Source organism: Aplysia californica, unplaced genomic scaffold (genome assembly GCF_000002075.1).
Source record: "Aplysia californica isolate F4 #8 unplaced genomic scaffold, AplCal3.0 scaffold00086, whole genome shotgun sequence".
NCBI lineage: Eukaryota > Metazoa > Mollusca > Gastropoda > Aplysiida > Aplysiidae > Aplysia > Aplysia californica.
In genome coordinates this window covers 625,152-648,365 of record NW_004797356.1, presented here as the reverse complement: position 1 = coordinate 648,365, position 23,214 = coordinate 625,152, and the positions used below count along the sequence as shown (strand labels likewise).

At 39.2% G+C, this 23,214-nt stretch overlaps 1 protein-coding gene across 1 annotated transcript; it reads left to right on the top strand.

Moving 5' to 3' along the window:
- Positions 1–2,484: 2,484 nt before the first annotated feature.
- LOC101855478 (neuronal acetylcholine receptor subunit beta-3-like) lies at positions 2,485–7,283 on the top strand. Its single transcript, XM_005094659.1, has 5 exons — positions 2,485–2,529; positions 3,592–3,653; positions 4,154–4,285; positions 5,327–6,409; positions 7,220–7,283. Exons 1-5 carry the CDS (start codon positions 2,485–2,487, stop codon positions 7,281–7,283), a joined length of 1,386 nt encoding a protein of 461 aa, XP_005094716.1.
- Positions 7,284–23,214: the final 15,931 nt, after the last annotated feature.

Here is a 23,214-nt window from a genome sequence, read left to right as displayed (position 1 = left end):
CACATTTTTGTTTCTTTATGTCTTTGTCCTCCAACTGGTTTGAGTGGCTTGTGCGGTTGGTCGTTAGATTTTTTATATTAGTTATAATCTTTTAGTTCTTGTGCATACCGGGTTGTAAGAATCAACTCATAATAATTTTTTTACCACAGGAGCTAGCATGTCAATGTTTTTCTGAAGTGCAAAACTCTATTCAAACCGAAACGTGTTCTGAAAGCATGGAAGTGGAAGTATCTTTACTTCATTGTCCTAATATTGTTTTGAGTGACTTATGGTTTGTCGTTTCACTTTTAGTATTGGTTATAATCTTTGAATTTGTGTGCATGCCTAGAAGTAAGAACCAACACATTATTTTGTTTTTGGCCAGGTGCTAATATGATTTTCTGCTGTACAAAACTCTATACAAAGCTAAATGTGTTCTGAAAACCGGGAAGTACTTTTATTTCTTTGTCCTCCTACTGTTTTGAGTGACTTGTGCAGTCGATCGTCACACTTTTAGCATTGTTATCATCTTTTAGTTATTGTGCACCCCTAGTTGTAAGGGGAGGGGGTGCTCCTCTCTGGAAGTCTCGATTTGCCTGAAAAGTTTGGATTTTAAGTTGAAGGCATTTTTAGCGTCTTAAGCTTCTCTTACAACTATTTCATTGCACAAGAACACCTTAAATCCGTATTTCTTCCCATACCGGGATGTTTGTCACCGCCATTTCCTCATAAAGTCAATCTTTTATTTTTCGTCACTGCCCGTTTTCTCGAAACGTGGTTTTTCTATACATTAAAAAAAAAATAACTCCAACATTTTTTTTTCAATGTTCATGAAATTTTCACAGAATGAAGAAAATAATATGTAGAACTAAAGGTTTGTGTGACTAATTTGTGATACATAGAATACTTTTTTTGTTGGTGGTGTTTGGAGTGTGGATTTTCACGGATTTTTTGCAAACATGAATACTACAGCAGGAACAATTCATAAAATATTTTCTATTACATTAAGGAAAAATTCAGCACAGGCATTAGTAGATCTATTGTTTGCTAAGATGTGTGCAAAAAATTCTTTCCCTTGAAAAATGAATGCGGTATTAATTACGTAAGACACGTCAACAAAATCCGATATGGCCACCTGATCTATGAAAACGAATCCTTTTTCCTCAGATTTGTTTGCGGATTTTAGTACTCCTTGCTATGCTTGTTAAGAGTGTGACATTTTTTAACATTTGATTTACTAATAAGCGAGATAGCCTTCAGCTGTAGCACCCCCCCCCCCCCATTATAAGCCAACGTCTTCATTGGGTTTTAGCTCAAGCGCTATCTTTTTAAAGGTTTCCCTGTTCGGATAGATTCTAATGACACCTTCATGTTTTCGTGAAATCTGAAAGTATATTAAAATTGTATTTCTTTGTCCCACTATTGTTTTGAGTGACTTGAGCGGACGATTGTTTCAATTGTAGTATTGGTTAAAGTCTCTCTCTCTCTCTCTCTCTCTCTCTCTCTCTCTCTCTCTCTCTCTCTCTGTCTGTCTCTCTGTCTTGCTATTTCTTTATGTCTCTCATTCTTTTCTTCATTCATATTCAGTGATATGCGTGTAGTAGCGTGTGTCCTCTCGTACAATTACCAATGGCTCTTGATTTTTTTGTTGCGCGAATCATTATTTTTTAAAGTATAATTTGAATTTAAAAATTCCATATAATAAAAAAGCAATATCGTTCACACGTCCGTCAATCCATATAACCCACTTGCCTCCCGTCTCCCTTTCTTACACAGTTATACTCACCACAGTTATAAGGGCGTGTTTGAGGAACTAATGGCAAGGTCAACATAATAATAATATACGAACGCTAGGAAAGAAACAAAAGGGATTTTATTTACTTAGTATAACAAAAACAGAAGTGATAAGAGGGCAGATTGAGACGGACGTCATATTTGAGGGTTGGGGAGAGGGGGGGCGAGGGGGGTGGGGGTGGTTCGTTTTATATTTCTTGTTCCGCTCGACAGCCTCCATAACTTCCAGACGTCAACTGATGCAAATACGGTACATGTTTTTAGATACGTTAGAGAGGGTCTTGTCTTCTCCTAGCAGATGGATCACCGTTTGTGAATGTTCACGGCTCAACATTTAAGGCAGACGTCTTCTAAAGTCGCAAACAGGACTGAGCAGATTAAAACAGCAACACTCGGTTGTCAACAGATTAAACGGAAGGATGTGTACTTTTGCCAAGGCCTGCATACAATTGCTGAATAGTATACAGTGATACTGGATCTCGAGACAAGGAAATGGAAAACGTTTTATCTGCAGTAAAAAAAATTAGAAGATAAATTATGTCACGTTCTCTGTGCGAAACGATAGATTTTCAAATCCGTATGACAATACTGGTCGATTCCTCGCTGAGAGAGCAAGAATGAAACCATTACGATGATAACCACAGAGAAACCATTGCATCTCTGCAATAAAATGTATTATCTTTAAATAGTCAAAGGATACGACTCCTCAACATGAGAGTCAAGGTTACACTGTTTCTGTGCCTGGTGACAGGTCAGGTGACACACATCGTTTCGGCAACCACCGATGATTTTCTCAGACTCCACCATAAACTTACCAGCAATTACAGGTAAAGGTTTTTCTTTATTTCCCTATTGCTTAAAGGACAAAACATAATGTACCTTGTGGCAGGTACTCAGGGGGCGTTTGCTCCTTATTTCCTATATGTGTGTCGTTCTTATCTCTCCTCTTTTTTATATTTGTTTCTCTCTTGTCACACTTCAGATCACCTTAAATGATATGCTCAGATTTTGTTGCAAGAACCATAATATTATTATTCTTTGCCACATCGACAGGCCGAAGGGCTAGAACGCAGATTGCCGCTGGATCGGAAAAGTAAAGTAAAGTAACGGGGCTCTCATGGCCTGCAGGTTAAGGAGTTGGCCTCTCATTCAAAGGTCCCAGGTTCGAATCCGAGTAGCGACCAAAAAATGTAATTCTCTAAAATTGTCTCCTTTCACATTCTTTCCTGCTCTCTAGCAATGTTCTGTCGTCTGCTTTCGTCTCCACTTTCTGTCCCCACCCCCTCACCTCCTTTGCCCCTCCTCTGGGATCCTTACTCTTTCTGCGGCCTTTCTACTGCTACTCCTTGGCTCCTTCTTACTGCTGTCTTTCAGCCACACCCCTGATCTTCTGTTAGGAAAGATCTACACCTAGCTTTCTCGGACGAGGGCGAAAAATCTCGGAGGGTTCGTGTGCAAGTTGCGCACGATAAAGATCTCAAGGTGGTCTAAAATCTATAAGACTAAGCTTCGGCCGCCACCCGGGCAAAATTCAAAATTTCCTGCCAACTGAAAAAGTTAAATGTGTCCCGCGCGCTCATATGACCTTATGCAGTTGCGAGCGCTTTAAAACACTTACCAAAAAAAGTAAAGTAAGTAAAATTGCAAGTACCATAAAACGCACTCCTAACACAAAAAAGCGTTTGTCATACCTGCGTCTGGGGTGTAGCGGTTAGGCTCCTTGCCGTGGAACACAGATCTCTTGAGTTCTATTCGTGTATGGAGAAAAGTTTGATCGAGTATCCCCGTCTTTCTGCTTGGACGTTGAATCCTTTTCAGCCCCGTTTTGCCCTGACAAGCAAGATCCAGGCAGCCAAAATTACTAAAACTGTGTCGATGAGGTATTAAAACACCTATGTCAAAATTAGATTTGTTTTACCATGCTCAAACAACGTACGTTTCAATGACTACGTGCGATTCATTCATATAAGGGGACTGTCAACCACTGTTTGAGCAGTGGTATAGGTTATGATTTTTTCGTGTTTGCACGAAAACACGTTTAGTTCAACAGCCACGAGGAAGAGGAGAAGAGGTTTATTGTGTAAAGTATCGCCGTCTTCTGCAGGGATGTTGTTTCCCAATTATGCATGGCAGGCCCTGAAAGATAATATTAAAACAGAAAACCCACCAAAATATTCCCCTAAGCTGCGTAGAAAAAAGGGGGGGGGGCGGGTTAGAAAGTACCAGTCAATTTGAGAATGGATTCCGTGTTTTGGATGGCACTGAAGCCTAATTATCGCCAAAAGATTACGATAATGATGGAGATGTAGTGTAGGGGTCGCGATGACTATAATCACCACACCATGTTCATCTTTACACACTTTTCCCATTCTGCCTTTAGTACCCACATGCGTCCTGTACTGAACCAGTCTGAGAGTTTGCCCGTTCGTGTGTCTACTCGTCTGTTGTCTGTGACGGGAGTGGACGAGCCTCGGCAACTGGCCACCATCGTATGTGCCGTCCGATACAGCTGGTGAGTAATTACTAAAAAAAATTAAACACTGTATGTCGTCATCGACACAGTTTATAAATTTAAAAAACCTGTTAAGTATGCCCATTTGAATCCTACGACAACGTCTGAAGACGTACCGTCTTGAGGTGATGGAAAATGAAGCAAACCTTCACAATTCAATCAGACTTTTCAACTCAGTTTACTTTATCTAAAACCTATGAAGGCAGTTTACGGTATACGTGCTACAAAATCTGTATATTCGTGGTTTTGACCTGTGTATGGTGTTTCATATTATGTGCTACATAACAAAATTACTTTTGATCTGCAGCTCATTGAAGCTAGTTCAAGGCGAGTAGTTTTTACCTTACGTCACGTTTACCTATTAATTGTGGAGACCCTGGGTTTTGAGGCATATACAAGCTTTTATAAGTTAAGAGCGGCACCTACTTTGACCGCAATTATAGCTGGTTTAAAGCACCTAAACATTAACCCCATTTTACTAACCTAACCAGTTTTGTTTTTCTTCCAACAGCAAGTGTGACTAGTGGGCACATTGACTGTCCTTTTGTAAATGTGTTCTACGTCTGATTACGAGTGACTATGTATTTGAAAGAATTATTGTATGTTGAATTGGCAAGTATGCATGTCACATTGATTTAAATCTTCTTTTATTGTGAAGCACTTAGAGCCACAAGGGAGTGGGTGCAATAGAAGTGTTCTTTATTAAAGCTATCATTATTATTATTATTATTATTATTATTATTATTATTATTATTATTATTATTATTATTATTATTATTATTATTATTATTATTATCATTATTATTATTATTATTATTATTATTATTATTATTATTATTATTTTTATCATTATCATAAGTGGCTGTTTTAAACTTTAAAAAAATCTAAAGTAGTGTTAGTGTTTTTCAGATTTGTTTTCCCTTCTTTCATTACCATTTCGAAAATGACCTGTTATTTCGAGTTCCCTCAACTTTAAAAAAAATCATGTCCATTTTTTCAGGTCTGTCAGACCCATACCCTAACATTGTTGCACTGCTACAGGTGTGACCCGTTCTTAACCTGGGATCCAGTGGACTATGGTGGTATTGACGTCATGTTCCTGGGCCAGGACGATATTTGGACACCAGACATGTACCAGCTCCACTCCCCTGACGGACGAGGAGTGCTCAAAGAGCTACCCACACATCATATGATTCTGCCTTCAGGTCAGGTGACCTTCAGATCTGCAGGTTCCTTCACGACATTTTGCAACCTGGATATGACCTACTTTCCTTATGATCGACAGAACTGTTTGTTCAAGTTCGGGGTGTTGGATGCCATGCTGAAGAACGTTGAGCTCGTTCCAGATGGCGTTGAGGTGTCTCAGGAATTCGTAGACCACTCAGAATGGGACATAGAAGACTTGCATCTTGCTCAGGCCGCTTATGGACGAAATGACGAACAATTTAGCGTTGTAGAAGTTTTTGTAACTCTTAGACGACGTCCGAGGTTTCTCGAGGTGAGCATGATCGTGCCCGTGTCTCTGGTCAGTTTCCTGAGCCTACCAAGTTTCCTGGTTTCAGTGGAGAGTGGGGAGAGGCTGAGTTACTCCCTCACTGTCCTTCTTTCATTAGCTGTCTACGTGAGCAGCACAAGCAGTATAATGCCCCACTCGTCCCTCAAACTGCCACTCTTGTTGCTCTATTGGCTTATGCTCTTTCTACTCAGCTCTCTCTGTGTACTTGTCAACGTCATATTGACATATATTCGCCGAGCTGGCAAAGTGAGAGTAGTTCAAGGCTCAAAAGTTATAACACTCTGTGGTTTCCATTTCCGTATGAGAAAAAACACAAGACAGAATTATAATGAGGAACATCTCCCGCATATGTACACAGATTTAAAGAAGATCAGTAAAGACAATTCTCAAAGTCAACCACTAGCTTCGAAAGAAGTGTACACAACTGAAGGAGAAATGCACAGTCATTTATCATTTAAGGAGGACAGAAATGCTTCCGGTGACGCCATTGAAAATTACGAAAACCTTCGAGAGAAGAAAAACAAAGCAGTTGCCGGCAAGGAAAAAGAAGATGGTGACCATTCAGACCAAGACCCCGATTTAGAAGAACTGGGATTAAAACTGGACAAGTTAGCACTTTCAATTTTTACTCTTGCTTTCGTTATCATAACGAGTGTCACTTTCTTTCTTTTCTATTTCAAAGGATCTTAAAGGTATGCAAATTGTTTACAGCTGTACCGGCTTTATGCGTTTAATACATTACACACATTTGTTTTTGTAATTTTCATAGACATGTATCATACCAAAGAGTATACATAACAAGAGGGTCCACTCCTCTCTTTGAGCCAATAAAAAAAGTGTCCTCAAAATTCGGTGGCGCCCTCTTCGCAAATGCGCACCCTTTGCGAACAGAGTTACCCGACTTGTGTTAAAAAAATCAAAGTGAAACTAACAAGTTTTTTAATAAATAAGAATTCAAATTTCGGAAGAACGCTTTTTTAAGATGGTTACGCTGGAGGAAGGGGCGACTGTTTTCTTCGTTTAATTTGACTTTAGAATGAGAGGCGAGAGGTCATTAAGAAAAATTTTAAACCCTAAAACTCCGCACTGAACGAATCGGAAAAGCTGGTGAACAGCAGTCGATCTGCGCACGCAAGGACGTGCTATTCCTATTTTTCTTCTGGAGAAGCGAAAGAGAGCTTCAAAACAGACTGCAGCGCCATCTGAAGCAAAGAGCGGACTTCCGACGGACACGTTTTTGGCTGAGTGGACCATCTTGTTATGTACTATCTTTCATCATACTATCCAAAAGTAACTATTATGACTATACAGGGTGATTATAAAAGGAGACACGAAAATCATCACGTGATATTTCAAAAAAACGAAACAAAATAGAAAACTCTAGCTTGGACACGTCATGTGTTGTACATATCTTCAAGTTTTCTAGTTCATGTTTTACAAGTTCTCAATGTGGCCACCATCAGCAGCACGGACAACACCTAACCGATAATATGACAATTCCTCCCAAATGCACCTCAGAATATCTCAGGCAACCGTGTTGATTATAGTTGTTATTCAATTTTTCACGAAAACGATATTTGCTGAAAGTGGTGGAACATAAATTTGGTCTTTTACCATATTTTACACATACAACAAGTATAAAAAGAAGTCTTTAAACCTGCAATCAAATTTTAGAAAAAAAGGCGCCGTTGCCATGGAGACGGCGACCATATTGGATTTTGTCGACATATCTTATGCAGCGAATACCTCACTTATTTTTCATAGAATTAGATTGTTATTTGGCTGGCTTGTAGGGCAAACAATAGCTCTGTAAATTCGATTGAATTTTTGGTAAAAGATTTACAAAATTTAAATGAATGTTTTTCTTGAGGTTGACCATGCATAGCCTTGAAGAATGTATAGACCCATTAGGAATCATTGGGAGATAAAACTTCTCTTTTTGGGAAGTTAGACAAGTGAACGTATATAGATGCCAAGACAAGGTTGTAGCTTGCTCTGGATTATCATCTCTTTATGTTTTGTGTCTTCTCTCGTCCTTGTTTTTGTTGTTAATATTTTTACCCTTGGAAGAGTTTCCCGCCTTCAAAATAATTTATGTTGATGATCAATGAGATTAACTTGAGCATAAATTTAATTACAATACCTTTAGTCCAAAGTTTGTTAATATTGTAATATAAAATGTTTTGCAGAACACGTTCTCAAATTAAGGAATCTGCAAAGCTTGTAGACTGTTAGGGTTCGCAATCCTACCTCTGAATATCTTAAAAGTTTTTGCTTGTTTCTTATCATATGTTACTATTGATTCTCATGTCAACATGAAATACAAATTTACTCTTTACAGGATTTAACATACTTTTGGTCTTTTTAGAATGAAGGAGTGCTATAACACTCATTAACCCAATCATTTTTTACTTACACGCACCACAACAACAGGGATTCAGGGCTGTTATCGTAAGAAAGATATACTTTTCATTCGTTTGCAAAACTTTGACACATACTTCTTTAGTGTCTGCCTAGTACTGTATCACGTGCCATGAAGTCGGAACAGTACCAGTCATTGAACTAACTCGAGTTAAAAGTAAACTTTGCTCCTTTATCCACATCAGGGATTTCCACTCTCCATGGGTTCACGTTTTGGTCGTCGTGATGTCCTGTATGAAAAAAGTAGCTGGGCCCCCTTTCGATTAAAGGAATGATCGGTGCATTAACATCAACTTGAAATCTTTGGCCTATTATATTTACACTCCACTGGAATGGAGCAATAAATCTTGACAGAAAAGTGACACATGTCATGTGTTTCCAAGTTGCCAAATATATTTAAAACAAACCTGACCGATTTTAAAAAATTAGAGAGACAGAATCTTGTTGATTGTTCCCAGTAGCAAGAAAAAGAATTTGACAAAGGAGTCCAGAAAAAGCGATGATGGGCACCAAACGAAAGGATCACCGTCGAATTTAGCGCCAAGTAAAAAAGGAAAACATGAGGCTTGATCTATACGGGTTGCACACTTAAAATAGCGCTCAGTACTGCGCGACAATGTGCGATAGTATCGAACTGAAGTACGACTTGAAATAAACAAACCTGGCGGATTTTCTAAAATTACAGAGACAGAAGCGTCAGCCTACAAAAGCGATCAGCGAAAAAAAGAAATTTAGCTTTTTGCAGCAAAACTGTCTCAAAACCGAAAAAACGAAGGACGTCATGATCTGGAGAATATTTTAGAGAATCTTTTGTCGAAAACCGCATGTCGATCGATGCAGCCATATTTAAAGCCTTTTGAATAACAAAATTCGGCCTCCACAAATAGATAATACTAGCTGGGCCCCCTTTCGATGAAAGGAATGATCAGCGGTGCCTATACGTTCTTATACTAACCGTTCTCTGACCGTCTAGGCCAGTGCTTTAATATCAACTAAAAGTCATTGGCCTACTATATTTACACTCTAATGGAATGGGGCAATAAATCTTGAGAGATGCAAAAATTATAAGGTCTAGATCTATACTCTCAAAACAAAACGCGCCTCGCGAAATATCACTTCCGGATTTTCTAAAATTACAGAGACAGAATGTTCGACCTACAAAAAGCGATCGGCGAAATAAAGAATTTTAGCTTTTTGCAGCAAAACTGAAAAAACCAAGGGCGCCATGCTCTGGATAATATTTTAAAGAATTTTTTGGCGAAAACCGCATGTCAATCGATGCAGCCATTAAAAAGCCTTTTGAATAGCAAAATTCGGCCACCACAAATAGATAATAGACTAGCTGGGCTCCCTTTCGATGAAAGGAATTTTTAAAATTGAGTCATTGAGGAACACACTTAAGATAGTGCTCAGTATTGCGCGACAATGCGCGATAGTATAGTATTGAACGGAAGCACGACTACCGGATTTTCTAAATCCGAAGACAGAAGCGTCGACCTACAAAAGCGATTGGCGAAATAAAGAAATTTAGCTTTTAGAAGCAAAACTGACTCAAAACTGAAAAAACCAAGGGTGTCATGCTCTGGAGAATATTTTAAAGAATTTTTTGGCGAAAACTGCATGTCGATCGATGTAGCCATTAAAAAGCCTTTTGAATTTTGAATAGCAAAATTCGGCCACCACAAATAGCTAATACTAATAGAAATGCTGGTTACAAGGCGTCTAAATTAGCATCTGCCTTGTCTCTGTGCACTTGCGTTATAATAACTCGTCCTTTTTCCAGTTGTTGCTGTACATTTCTAAACTTAAACGTTGAAGTATTGACAATTGGCCAGATAAATAAAGGTTGTTGGTTCGATTCCAATTGAGTACATGTCATGTTTTTCTCTTTATGATAAAGATTGAGTATCTTTTTCAAAAAGTTTATTGTGGATGGGCAGTTTAGTGATTCACAGCATTTGAAGATCTGCTGTTTTGGAGCACTCTGAAAAAGAAGCACAAATTCCTTTGTAAAATATGTGAACCATTATAATGGAAACCAGGCGCTCGTCAAAACAATGAAATTGAAGAAATCAGCATTTTTCTGCTCGTTTGGCAATTTTTATCGAACTTTTGTTTTTTGGTCGAACACCTTTTTATCAATTAAAGACGCATTTAAACGTGAATTTTACTGAAAAGCGTTGACTAAAAAGAAAAAAAAAGTAAATTTGCAGTTTCCAAAGATTCTCCAGCTTTGAAAGTCACCAAACGTTGGTAGCCATTTTCTTGCTAACTTTACCGCTGAAAACAGGAGACCCTCGTCCAATCGCAAAAATTTCAACTTCTATTCAAGATAGACGGGGGTTTTTCCCCCAAAGGCATGACACATTATGAACAAGCTTTAAGATGGTACCATTAGCTTCATATGCCCCAAATTGACAAGCGCCTGATTTCACTGTGTCGTGACACACAGAGATGTTTTTACATCTCATCGACACAATTTTGGTTTTTTTGAGGGCGGGCTCCCGACCTTGCCCGTCAGCGCCAACTTGGGCTGAGAGGGATACAAGATCCCAGGAGACAGACCGAGATATTGGATTACAGTTCTCCTCACTCGGGAATCGAACCCAAGTCTCACTCACGCAACAGCGAAGGGCCTCATCGGTACGCCACAGACGCCAGTACGATTTTCTTATTTCTACAGATTTCTCAACCCTGTCCTCTTTATCTGAAGCTTTAAAAAGCAGACAGAAATTGAACTTGGGTTTTAAAAGAGTTTTAAAGACTCTTCACCCATTATGCTAACTTGTCGGAGATGGACATTACAATTGCAAGTCTCACCTCTTCAATAGCCTGGCAATGCTGAAAGGGTTATGAAGACTATCCAAAATTGCATTTTTATGATGACAGTGTTCTGTTCGTGCCGGCACTTGGTCAAACATGGGATGACACACAAGAATAGTACATTCACAAGTGCTTCTTGAGAGAGGGGTATCGCTATCAACTATCGACTGTCAACATTCTCTTGTCGGGTTAGGATAAAATCTTGCAATTAATCCCACTTTTATACTGAGCAACGTTTTGTTTTGTTTCTTTTTTTAAACTTCAGAATCAGCCAAAATATGGCCTGCTTGTGCGTGCCTCTTTACTGGTAAGATTGGAATCAGAAAACCAATCTGTTTACAAGAACCTTGCAGCTATTGTTTTTTTAATAGAAACGTCACGAACAAGCAGAATTAGAGTGTCCACAAGGATACACAAGGAAAAATGTAATTAATAATTAACAAATCAAAGATGCTTTTCTCCAAACAACTGGATAATTCATAGACAAAAGCATACATGAAACTATAAATGAGCCGAGACCTCAGTGGAGCGTCATTATCACCCACACTTACAACACCCCACCCTTTACACCCTGAGAAAGGCTCGTTTTCTCCTTTCTTTAAAAATCTTGAAAATGTGCTTGAATTTGCGTAAAGTAGAACCAAAATAAAATTTGGAAGCCTGTGGTATGTTTATATTTATAGTAGCTAAAGTTATGTGGAACTTGTGGAAAAACTAGAATAATTAATTTTAAAAGATACAAGTTTCTTCATACTAAATGTACCTGTGTATAAAAATAATTCCATCGATTTTCATTTCACACCAAACACATTGAAATAATTCTATTCTTTCTTAAATAAGGGCAATCTTCAGGCCTCTCTACATCGAAGTTGAGTCGAATCAGACGTTACTAATTCTCAACATTAAGGGAAAATGAAGCCAAGAAAACAAGCTCAAATATATCGGTACCTTGGTCGGTACCTTGATGCCACCACGACTTATGAAAAACACGAGGTTCCCACAAATAACGCTAAATTAGAACATGCCTTGGTGGACACAGGTGATTACCAGCGTAGTCTTCCTTGGTGAACACAGGGGTGGACACCAGATCCTGCCATTGCTCATAGAATGCTCTGTTGAGGTATCGGAGGTAGATAATCTCTTCGTAACCATTTTGAGTCATTTCGGAGAGAATCAAGGGCAAAATTGACAAAGAAATTGAGGATGAACAGTTCGGCTTAAAGTCTGGAAGTGGAACCAGAGAAGGAACCTTTGGCATGAACATAATTGCATAGAAAAATATTCAAGTCCAAAAAAATCCCTCTTTGATTTCTATATTGATTACTCAAAGGCTTTCGACAGACCAACCTAATCAGGCTGATTGCGTGTTGGAGAAGATAGGTATTGATGGAAAAGATACCAGAATCATAGGAAATCTCTTCTGACAGAAGAAGGTAGCAATAAAAAGGAGTATTGAACTATCAAAATATTCTGAAAGATGATTGAAACACGGCTATGTCTTCTCTCCCTAACTTTTTAACATTTGTACAGAGTTTATTCTTTAAGAATCTCAAGACCTACAGGGAGTCACTATTGGAGGCTGCAACATCAATAACCTGAGATGCGCAGATAACTCAGCCTTGCTTGCAAAAACGAGGAAAATCTTTCTAAAATTGTGAAAGTAGTAAAGGAAAATATTAGCGAGGCAGGCTTTGACATGAACGCCAAAAAAAAATGATATCAAAATCTACTTTAAAAGCAACATACATAACCATAGATGAGAAGATAATCGAACTAGTACACAAATTCAAATATCAAAGGACAACAACCATAGACGATGGAAGAAGTAATAAAGAGATAAACATAAGAACAGAAATGAAAAAAAACCCAACTCAAACCCCAAGGCTCAGCCAAATGCTCAAATTATTTACACCCAAGCATTTATCTCTGCCTTTATGAAAGAAAGTGGTGTAATGCCACACCTTCCCCATTATTCCTATATATTGCTGAGACATATGGACTTAAACAAGAAAACAAGAAAATAAAATGGCTGCGATTGAGATGTGGTGCTACAGCAGAATGGCCAGAATCAGGTGGGAAGCAAAATAGACGGACAATGAGCTGTTTCAGATTCTCCACACGAGACGATCCCTGCTTATAATGAACTAAATGTAAAAAAATACAATAATTTGTTAAAACGACACCTCACCTTTGTAAAAGGGGTGAATGAAAGAAAAATGTCGAGCAGTAGAGCCAGGGGAAGACAAAGAGTAACCTTGATGGACAACATTAAAATATGGACTGGCCTTGGTTTAGCAGAATGTATAACCGTGAAGTATGGAGGGTCATTATACGTCAACTTCTGAATCTGAGTCAGAGATGACGTCTCAATGTTTTACATGTAACCAGATTGGTTGATAACGGTATCTACATTTATTTAGAAGGGAGGTAAATCAAACGAAGCCACAACATTATTAGAATCTATCTATGCAGTATTACTTTTATTATTATTATTATTATTATTATTATTATTATTACTATTATTATTATTATTAATATTGTCATTATATTTTTTTATTCCACTTATTTAATAGGGTGGGGCTGGGTTGGGAGATTTTTATTTTTTTTGGGGGGGGGGGAGGGGCGGTGGAGATAGAATATGAGTATGCTTCAAGAAAAGATGTTCTTCATTTATTTATTCATTAACTTATACTGTATTATAATTATACTACTACTACTACTACTACTACTACTACTACTACTACTACTACTACTACTACTACTACTACTACTACTACTACTACTACTACCCCCCTTGAACCCCCCTCCCCCCTCCCCCCTCCTACATCCCAACCACGCGCCCCACCTACCCCACTTTCTCGCGCAATAATGTACGAGTGGTCCTGTATTCTTCAATCTTCCCGCAATTTTTATTTTGTGAGCATACTAGATTTTCCTTTTCGAGCATAACTTGTGATGTCATTTTGCAAGGCAACTTTGATTCCCCGTGACTTCGTTTCTATCGGCTATTTTTGGGCCCTGGAACGAGCATAATATCGTTCAATGTTTACTCTCTGCCCTGACTGACTCCGAGCTGTGACCGTGTGTAATTTTGCAGTAGATCTAAACGGAAATCCCACGACGCCTTCGTGCTCTGTCATCATTTGTTATGCTCGAAAGAACCAATCAGAAAACGAGAAATTTTAGGGGTTGAGGAACGCGCATTTTTCCTATCGCTCCATTCAAAATGCATTGTGCGATACAAGACAACGAGAAGAATAACGGTGGATGAGACGAATTCAATTAAGTTTTCTTATGTCGTCATCAAATCTGAACTTGTTAAGTTCGAAAAAAGCTGTTATGCCCGAAAAAATGTTTCCCCCTATTTAATGAATTTTCAACTCAGTTATGATTAACATCGAACTGCGTTCCAATGGTCTAATTAGTGGTAGATCTAGATGTGACCACGGTTGCTTGGCTAGGTCCCAACGAGAGGGGAAAATTTGATGTGAAATTATGATAAGTTCCAAAATGATGAAAAGCATTTGTCCATTTTGTGTTATCATGGTTACGTTCGAAAGATATTTGATATTTTGCATAGACTCATAGTAAAAATAAGTGTCGTGAATAAAGTGGCTTTTTTTCATCATTAATATGTATTGTGGGTCAGATTGAATCGCCTGAAAGTTTTTTGCCAAATTTTTCAAAAAAGAAATTAAGATGAAAATGGAAAGTTTTTTTTCATTTCTTTCGGACATAACTATGATGACGCAAATGCAAACACAATTACATTGAGAATTTATTTTTTTGTGATCTTCACCATTTTATATGCTCTTCATGCTTAAGTTTGAAAATCAAAGCAATAAGAAAACTAATGAAATAATTCTGTTTGTTCAAATTCTAAAATATGTGTCATCATAATATGTCCGAAAGGCAGGCGCGGTTCGTCCATAGAGCACGGTCGTGCAGTGCCGCCCAAAATTGTTTATTGTTCTTTTACTTAAAGCACCCACAATAATAAAATAAAAGTCCCCGGAAACAAAGACTAGTCAAATATTATATCAAAACAAGGTCCTAGGTGGCTCTGTAACTGTCATGTCTGTGTCCACAGTGCCGTAAAACATCTAGATCTACATGTTGTACTATGCCACGCCAAAGCCTACGCCCTCTAACTAAACGTAATAGGAGATTCAACAGTGGTAACCTGACCTATAAATCGCTCTTTGGGATAACCCAAGTGATGACGACAGTCGTAGCGAGTTTGGCTGTACATTAATATTAATAAGAGGCACATCTCAAATGTGCTCCAGCCGAATCGTGCCGAAACATAGCCCACTGTAGGCAGTCTAAAAATAAACGCAATATGCTGTACACTATTCTCTGCCAAAATTATGTGAGCCCCGGAGCAATCTAGCAGAGTGCTCAAGTGAATTCTGATTGGTTCATTGTCTTGCCACTAGGCTATTTTAAGCGACTCTGTGACCGTGTACCTGAGGGAGGTGAACGTGACATACTCAAGTCACCGTCCTATGATATGTGTATTTGAATGGTTTAGTTGTGGAGTGGTGAAAGTTATTATTTGAGTGTTCAGTTCTAATGCAGGATGTATAGCTAACAAACAGATTTAGCTGTAGAAATCAAAGCAACAAGTGAAAGGAATGAAAATAAAGGACGAGCTCCTCCCTCACCAACCCAATGATCCTAAAACTATACACCATCCCATTTACTATGCCCTTGACTATCTTCAGCCTGTGATAGCTTAATCAATTGTGCACGCCCACTTTTTAGCCCCACGAGCGCCCCTGCCGAAAGGATTTGACTTCATGTTACGCACACAGCTTAGCATGCCATCAGCAGGTCTGTAAATACGTGTTTTGTACATGAATAACAAAATTCAAGTAATAATGAAATTTATATTAGAAACTTTATCATCAACCTTCTGTGCTACATTTTTTATACTCACTATTGGCAAAGGCTCAAATGAGCTCATAATTATTTTGCTTAGGGGCCATTGGTTTTGGGTAGAGCACGAATCCTTTCTGTATCAACTCTATTAAATTTTGGACACAATGATCTGTCTTGTTTACTTGTTTACTTGTGTGAAGGACCGACATCACTGCACAAGGGGCATCCCCATAAGCGCTGTGTCCCCTGAAGAAGCACATCTCGAAGTGTGTAGATGCTGATGGTTCCATGCAATGGTTGATTCCATAGCCTTCTGCACCTCCCACAAAGTCTTGAACCTCTGCAGGCCCGTCTCCTCCTGTTCCCTTTCTCGTTTTTCCCTGACGGAACGCACAATTTCAGGTTTGTCAGGGCACAGCTTCCCTTCAGCCCGCTCATTGCCCTTGACTTCAACATGGCCCGGGGTGAAGATCCACGTGATCTTTTCAGTGTTGTCTTCTTCAGGAGCTCTGTCCATTCAGCTCTAAGGTTTCCACTCTCAATATTCCTCAGAGTGCTCTGAGAGTATGTGACAAAGATCACATGTGCCTGTCGAGTTGTTGTGACCCATTTGAGAGCCTGAGTGATTGCCTCTATCTCGATTCTCATGCTAGATGTTGTCATATCGTATGCTCTCTGTTGTTCCTGCACCAATCTGCCTCTCACTCTTGCTGAGAAGCCCCATCCAGGTTTTTCCTCTCGTTTAACAGATCTATCCGTGTATACAACCACATCTCCGTGCCGTGAGTTTTCTTCAATCAGTTGTCGTATCTCAGCATCTGTCGCCCCCTGCGGCCACTCTCTACATTCTCTGTTCAGCGCAATCACTACCTTCCCAAAATTTCCCTGCTGTCTCTCATTCCTCTTTATTCATTCTTCGCCCCGCTTTATATCTTCCAGTGGGCAGACTTCCTTGATGGTGTTTTCAGCCTCAGCCACCCAAGAAGCTCCTCGTTTTAGGCGATTTCCCTTGAGTGCTCCAATGGCTTCGTGAAGTGGGTGTTGCTTATCAGCCGCCACCCTCATGTACGCCCTGAACTGAGCCACTTTGTGTCAGTTTTTTTCCTGACTGGCGTATCCCTGGTGCAGCCTAGTATGATGCGCATGGCTTCATTTTGAACTCGATCCAACTTGTCCAGTTGGGTTTTTGTCAAGGTCAATACTCCAAGCCCATAATCGATTACTGCCAAGACCAACTGCTGATACATAAGAAGCAGTAGCCTTTGTTCCATTCCTGAAGCTGCCATGACCTTCACTGCATTCAAGCCCTTCTTCGCCCTTTCCACAACACCATCTATGTGATCTTTGAAGGATAGACAGCGATCGAAAGCAACTCCCAGATACCGCATTTTCTGACATCTTTGAATATTCTGTCCATTTACCGTCAGCTCTGGGACATCTGTCTTTACTATTCGATTGTTTAAAGAGCACCACAGTGCTGAGGCCTTCTGAGGATTGATCACTGTAGTCGATTCAGCACACAACTCCATGATTTTCTCAACCTCTTGCTGTAATTCATGTGTCATTTTCTGCCGATCCCGCCCTTGCCTGTAGGCCAAGATGTCATCTGCAAATGTTAGTATTCTCCCGGGCCCAACGCTCTTCGGCGTTGCAATACGAGCAGTGTAGACATTGAATAGTATGGGCGATAAGGGTGAGCCCTGTGGGCTTGAGATTCGTTGACCACATCGCAAAGCCACTTTTCTTTCTAGCATTGCCCCTGCAATCCACCCAACAATCCACGGATTCACGTCGCAGTCTAGCAGAGCACACATTAGCCTCTCATAATTTACATGATTGTAAGCATCTTCCAGATCTAATGCTATTGCCACGGTTATTTTATCCCAAATGTCACAGAGAAATGCCAACAAAGGGTCTGAATTGGGGGCAAAGTCGCTTTTCTTCAGCTGCTGTTTCATGGGGCTTCGCATACCTTAAGGATTCAAATCGGGGTTATTTATTTACTGGTGACTACTCTAATGTTGAAAGGATTTGGTGTTTCAAAAATTGTCTAGTGGCATTGGCTCTGTGAGAAAATGCTTTGCTGTGCATGGAGATGTCTACTAACATGGCAGCATGACAAACATTAGAGTACGACATGACCTTTCATCCATTGCGCAAAGTAGCCCACTAAACGAAGCCATTCGGTGATTCTCACGAAAGCGTTTTGTTCACTCAACACCAGACCACCCAAACCCATTGTAGTTTCGTGGCCTCTGTTTCTCACTGACAGATGGTTGTGTCCAAAGTCTGACTGACACAGTCTATGCGCACAAAAAGGTTTCGTGCTGTACACGAAACCAATAGCTTCTAAACAAAAACAAATACTAATGAGCACATTATGTTAAGTCCAGGTTTTGCGTGGCATTTGTGACTGCTCTGTTTTCCAACCTGTTTAAAATATCACCTGAAGAGGCTGTTCATTTCAGATACGATAATAATCTCTTTTTATTTGATATTCAATACATGATGTTCTTTCTACCAATGTTGATGCACCTCAATACATAATATGCTAAACACTTACATTTCTTTGCTTTCACGTAATTTTGCCAAGCCTGATTTTTTTAAGGTTAATGTTCAGTGACTATGTCTCGGCCTCTTTTAAAATATTTGAAACATTAATGTGTCAGATGATTAACTCATTCGCTACGCCGAGCTGTGGGCAGCGGCGCGGCGAAAGAGTCTTCCGTACGCCAAGCTGTCCCCGACGGCCCGAAAACCGACCAATGATTCTAGATTTTATTTTATTCCAATCCACATATCCATGATAAAATAAAGGTTATATATATATATATATATATATATATATATATATATATATATATATATATATATATATATATATATATATATATATAACATTGACTTCCGGGTCGAGCGTTTCCACCGAAAATCGGAAGTTCAGGTTCAGTTTTGAATCGCGATTTCGAAGTTTAAGCGACTTTGTTTTATCGCAATTCCCAAATTATAGCCCAGACACCAGTCTTAGTACTTTTATACAACAGAATGTATCATTATTTTGCTCACTACAGAAATGTAGGACTCTTATTTAGAAAATGGATGCTTTTGGACTCAAATTGAAAGTGATCTGTTGTTGAGAAATCAATATTTTTCAGTGCATGATCTAGGTCTAGATATAAATTGTCAAAATATTTATTGTCTCCCTAAAATCACTACTTTTTGGTGAAATTACACAAAATGTACCCATCAAGACAAATATAGGTTTATTCCAAATGCAATTCTGAATAATTTCATATGTTTCGAGTGGGTTTTTTTCTGTTTGTGAATGCATTGTAAATAACTGCCAATTTTTCAATATTTTCCTGTTCTATATTCATCTATAGTTATTTTGACGTATCATTTGACTAGGTGCAAGTATATTTGTTTAGTTTCTCCAAAGATTATTAGTTTTATATTTCAAAATTTTATCCGCATCCAAACAAAATTGTGTTGCATAATCTCCTCTTACAGGAAGCAAAGTTGAAAAATACACAAATAATAAACATTACAGATGTGTTCTACGAACCGTACCGAAAATTTTGGTACATAATATGTTGATATTTATTTGAATTTGTGGCCCCAAAAACCTGTGAACTGCGCACTAATCACCATCTCATTTCGCCTTCCCGAAAAAAATTCGTCCACAAGCCGAAAATAATACGTAGCGAATGAGTTAAACGTTTATTTAGCTTTAAATTGGTGTCCTGTACGAATGGGTAGTGCAATGTTTTAACATGATGACTGAGTGATTACATTTTCAAGTTTCTTTTGGACGCCATTGTATAATGATGTTAAACGTCAATTAGAGGAACCACGGGAAAACGAGGCGTATTCTGTTTTACTTTCATTCCCCATAATGTGTTCATTCGCAAACGTATTCATTTCTTCTTCTCCAGATATACTCCGTACTTTAGAATTTTAGACATTTTTTGTATATATTATGTTAATCTTTTTCTTTTACTTTTCGTAATGAGGGTTTGTTGGTTGTTGTTGTTTTTTTTTCAGAGAGATTGGCGAGTCTGGTGATTTATAAAGAGAGCAATTGGCCCAATAATATACATTGACAGCAGCGTCCTTTCCTTTTTAAAAATCTCTAACAAAAACAACAGTAACAAAAATAACAGAACCAATAACAACCCAGAACAGAAAAATACCCCACTGCCCAAGCCCCCAATGTTCAAAATCTCAGTCATTAGCAGTATGGTAATGCCGTACATTCGGTTATGCAATTGAAATTCAGTGACGTTTTTCCTGATTGTTATCAATCCCTCTTATTTCTGTGTGTTTTGCACTAGCTGATGAGAACAACAGGATTATCGATTAGACGTATGCACTGGTCCGACGACTGTGGAGCATTGGCTAACTAAACATCACACTAATGGGTTGTTGTTTGTTTGAGGTTTTTTTTTAGTTTTTTTTTTGGGGGGGTGGGGAGGGAGGGGGGTGCTTTTTTATATTTGGGTTTGGGTTTTTTTCGGGGGGGGGGTTCCTTGCTTGGCAAAACAAATTGAAGGGAACATGTTATAATAGGAAATGCGTCGTTCAACAAACTGTCTCCTCATAATCACCAAGGACATTAAAGCAAGAGGAGCCATGCTGGAATCTATAGGCCCGGTTACAGGTAACGATAAATAGTACAAAAACTGGACTATCTAGCGATCATACGATAAATCGTCAGGTGTTACCACACAATTGTACAAATTTGGACGTTTGAACGATGACTTGGAGACTCGGTCGAGAAATCAAGCACTGCTTGATGTTTTTCGTGCGACCACGGTCAGATTTGGGGGAGACGCTGTGACGTAGATTCATTTTGAAATTTTCCGCCGAGCAGAATTAAACTCAGGGCAAGATTTTTTAAAAATAATTATCGTACGTAAAAACTGATTTCATATTCGGAAACAGCGTCTCAAAATAAGCAATGCTTTTCGCGCAGAACCTGATTTGGTGCGTTATTGTGTATATTTTAGCAATTTTATTATTTAGTGAAACGTCAATGGTGAAGTTCATCAAGGTCACTCGGTTTGATGAACGTCTGCAGTCAAGTCAATGCTTCTCTTTCTACACGCAACATGACATGGTACAGTATGGCCAACCTTTTCTAAAGACATTGTTCTGCTATATCAAAATATACAAGGGGGGGGGGGGGGGCTCTCGTGATCTAAAGGTAAAGTGTTGCCTTTCATTCATTAGGTCCAGAGCTCGAAACCTTCACCATGCTTCCCAGGCAAATCGTTGTCTTCGCAAAGAGACAAGATGGCTTTATGACGAGGATTCTCCTCGATCGAAAGAAAACTGGACGATAGATTCGAACGTGTAAACAAACAACACAGTTCGATAAAACGGACAGCAATCTCATACGACGAATCTGATACAATTTATCGTTGCGCATAACCGGGGCTTATCGTGGCCTTTAACCAAATATCTGTCTGCCCCGGTCATGATCAGTCGTAAGACGCAATGTGCTATTTGGAGCTACGAGGCTCGAAAGGCTAAAACGTTACTTTCTATGAAATTTTGTTTTCTGGATCTATTGAAAGTTTAATGTCTTCTGCTTCATTTAAGATCAAAATAAACAACTATAATCGACTGTGAATATTTTATTTTGATTTATTTTGGAGGTGTGTGTGTGATGGTTTGTTGTGAGCTTGGTTGACACGATAAAGGAATTTGGACCTCAAAGCCTTTCGAGCATTTGACCTGCTGAATAGCTGGGGGATTATTTATAAAAACCATTACCTCATAGCCACATTGTTTCAACGTCCTTCACTCGCCCCTATTTTTAGATTTAGACCCCTTTTCGAGCAAGAAGGGTTGAAATATAAACTTAACGTCATTATGAACGGCTGAGGGCTCTTATTGGTTAAACGGGGTAAGAACGGTAACTCCTAGCCCACTTCAAGCTTGTTAATGTGAACAGCTGACTGTGTAGGTGTGCCCTGCTAGCTCAGTTATGGGTTGTTGATTTTTCAGTTTCACACTTTACACTTTGATTGTCATCGATTGAAGTTCGTTTTTATTGTGTTTTAGTAGGGGGGGGGGTTCCCTCTAGATCTGCCAAGGTGGACTCCTTACCAAGAGGCCACCGAGGCGGTCTATGTGCATGTGTGTGTGTGTGTGTGTGTGTGTGTGTGTATGTGTATGTGTGTATGTGTGTGTGTGTGTGTGTGTGTGTGTGTGTGTGTGTGTGTGTGTGTGTGTGCGTGTGTATGCGCTCGTGTGTTTATAGCGCTATTGCAAACGTATAATTAGGAAATATGAACACGGCTTGTAAGCCGACTCGCGGTCTTCCGAGCGCATGGTTTCGGTGAAATCTAGGTAATTCAGATGGAAGTTGTTAGGGGACTGTATAGTCCCCTAGTGCTACCCCATTGGGGACTGTATAATCCCTTAGCCCTGCTTACTCGGGGACTGTGCAGTCCCCTAGCGTTGCTTTGTGAACCGGGGGACTGCAAAGAAACAACCTTTGACAAGGTCAACAAGCCATCATCAGAGATCAACAAAATTTGAATTCCCTCCCATGACTCCCATGACAAATTGATACCATGACGTGTGATTTGACTGTTGGCGAAGTTTTTTGGCAGTCACGATCGTTGTTCTGTTCGAAAAAGTATGATAGAGCCAACCACAGTTTCTTTTTTGAGTGTGAAAGGTGAATGTCGAAAGGTTTGTTGATCCAGTAGAATTGACGTAGACTACAATATTGTAATAGTTCTTACATCGTAGAAGTAGATCCTACTGATACATATCTAGATCTAGTTAAATTAATTAGTATTGTGGGAGAATCTAGATCTAGAGCCAAACACTTCATTTAAGTGAATTTATCATTTATGTCGACATGTTTGTTTATCTAGGATCTATCTAGATCCTAGATCTATAGTACTTAGGATATAGACTGTAGACTACGCTACATGGTAGGTCTGCACTTCTTCAATTTAAACATTAGCAGTCTGTGTCTATATCTTCTACACCTAGATCTAGTTTAGATCTCGATCTAGTAGTACGCCTAGTATTAGTATTACCAAATATTCTCTACTACCAAGATATTGCAATCCTTCTGGGCTTTTGTCCCATGCTTTGACGATTATCGCGTGATGGGCAACGTCACTAGGCGACTCGAGGTTGGGTAACGCAATGGGACTGCACACAGTCCCCTTAACAACTTCCTTTTCATTATGCATGATTAACCCTACCAACTAGGACTAACATTGTTGCTTTTTCTGTTTGCGGTTTGCGTTTTTCGCCC